The 2,146-nt window shown below is 43.3% G+C and overlaps 1 protein-coding gene across 1 annotated transcript in view; it reads right to left on the minus strand.

Annotated features, from left to right (window-relative positions):
• The window catches only part of SFI1 (Sfi1 homolog, spindle assembly associated (yeast)), a 133,423-nt gene that overhangs the window by 83,881 nt on the left and 47,396 nt on the right, over positions 1–2,146 (minus strand). The window contains 1 exon segment of the mRNA XM_011938351.1: positions 1,728–1,822. Coding sequence (XP_011793741.1) covers positions 1,728–1,822 — 95 coding nt within the window.

The following is a 2,146-nucleotide window of genomic DNA, read 5'->3' on the forward strand; positions in this document are numbered from 1 at the left end:
CATAATAGCGGAGATAATAAACACCGGGGACTCCAAAAGAGGGTAAGGGAGGGTGGAAGAGGGACAAGGGTTGAAAAATTACCTATCATGTACAATGTTCACTATTTGGGTAGTGGATACTCAAATCTCCACCATTATACAGTATACCCATGTTTAACAGTAATTTTTAAAAACCCACAATTAAATGCCTGTATACATCCATTAGTATCATTGAAGAAAAAATTTTAATGACAATACAAAGAGGTCAACAGGATGTAGAGCAAGTAGAATGCTCATGAATTACTGGTGGGAATGCAAAATGGTACAGCCACAATAAAAAAGATTGCCAGTTTCTTACAGAGTTAAACTTAAGGCCAGGCACGGTGGCTCACACCTGTACTGCCGGAACTTTGGGAGACTGAGGCAGGTGGATTGCTTTAGTCCAGGAGTTTGAAACCAGCCTGGGCAACATAGAGAAAGCCCATCTCTACCAAAAATCCAAAAAATTAGCTGTATGTGGTAATGTGTACCAAAGTCTTAGAACTGAACATCAAAAAGAATGAATATTACTGTATGTAATTAAAAAAACAAACAACAACCAAACAGCATAAGTTACTTACCAATGAAACAGTGCATTTGGTGCAGTAACTGTGAGGCCTGGGTAAGAGCTTCTCATACTTTGGGAATACAGACAGGGGAAAGACCACTGGGCTAGGGGAGATCAAGGAAAGCTACACATTTAAATGGGCCTGAAGGAAGAACTACAGGGACAAAGATAGAAAAAGAAGGAAGTGCACATTCAGTGTGTCAAGGGCAGAAGGTGTAGAACAGAAGAGATGAAGACCTTGTATGACACACCAAGCAGGGCTGACTTTACGTAAAGGAGTGACATGATCTTATCTAAGTCTTACCACTCTTGTAGCTATGTGTACAATGAGAAGTAGGAAAAAATAAATGAGGGAGATTAATGAAGAGGTACTTATAAGACTCTGGGAAAATGATGAGGATTACTCTTAGGAAGTAGCAACGCAAATATGACTGCAAGCGATGCCTCAGAGGGCCATCTTAAAAGATTAGGTCAGTGATGACCTGAGGCATGAGGAATGGACACCATTCCTAAGTAAGTCTTCTTAGACAGGAAAAGTCAAAGGAACTGCAGGTGTAAGTGGAAGGGGAATTGACAGGTTGTACTTGTGACTTGCAGAGTTTGAGGTACCTTTAGGACATGCTGCTGCTAATGCAGTCTGTATTATCATTTTGAAACTCCATGTCTTTTCCCTTAGACTCTCCACATGTTTCACAGAGAAACCAGACTCTGACCAGAGCTAAAGTGGCCACAGTGTCATTAAGGGACAACTTGAGCAAAGCAGATCAACAAAGAGCACTGCAGCTCTGCTCCAGAGTCTCTGTGCAACTTGACACAGCAAGATAGACGGCAGCCCCAAGCGCCACAGGAGAGTCCCAGCCAGCACACTGAACCAGCAGGCCAGGAACAGCCAGTTCACACAAATTCTGATTAAGTGAGCTTTAAGTGCTCAAACCATGCCATATGGAGAAAACCACAGGGATCCAATCGTACATGTGCCCACTCAAGAGATCACACTTTCTGAAAAATATGAAAGAGAATCAAACAAATCTTCCTTTGACCTAGAGTTATTTTCTCTCTGAGACAATGTGCTTGTCCTTCCTATGACGTTCTGCACAGTAAATGTGGGCATCTTCTTCATACATGGACTTCTTTTTCTCACCATGAACCTGGGCTCTGATGTACTTGTTCCTCATCTCTTGCTGCTGACGCACGTAGGTCTTCCAGGTCTGGAACATCAGGTTATACAGGTAATACCTGAGGACCCAAAAAAAGCAAATGGCATTTCTTTAAAATAAAACAACAGGCCGGGCGCAGTGGCTCACACTTACAATCCTAGCACTTTCAGAGGCCGAGGCAAGGAGGTCAAGACCAGCCTGGCCAATATGTGAAACCCCATCTCTACTAAAAATACAAAAATTAGCCGGGTGTGATGGTACACGCCTGTGATCCCAGCTATTCCGGAGGCTGAGGCAGGAGAATCACTTGAACTCAGGAGGTAGAGGCTGCAGTGAGCCGAGATTGCGCCACTGCACTCAGCCTGAACAACAGAGCAAGACTCTGTCTCAAAAAACAAACAAC

This window comes from Colobus angolensis, unplaced genomic scaffold (genome assembly GCF_000951035.1).
Source record: "Colobus angolensis palliatus isolate OR3802 unplaced genomic scaffold, Cang.pa_1.0 Scaffold171, whole genome shotgun sequence".
NCBI classification, from domain to species: Eukaryota; Metazoa; Chordata; class Mammalia; order Primates; family Cercopithecidae; genus Colobus; species Colobus angolensis.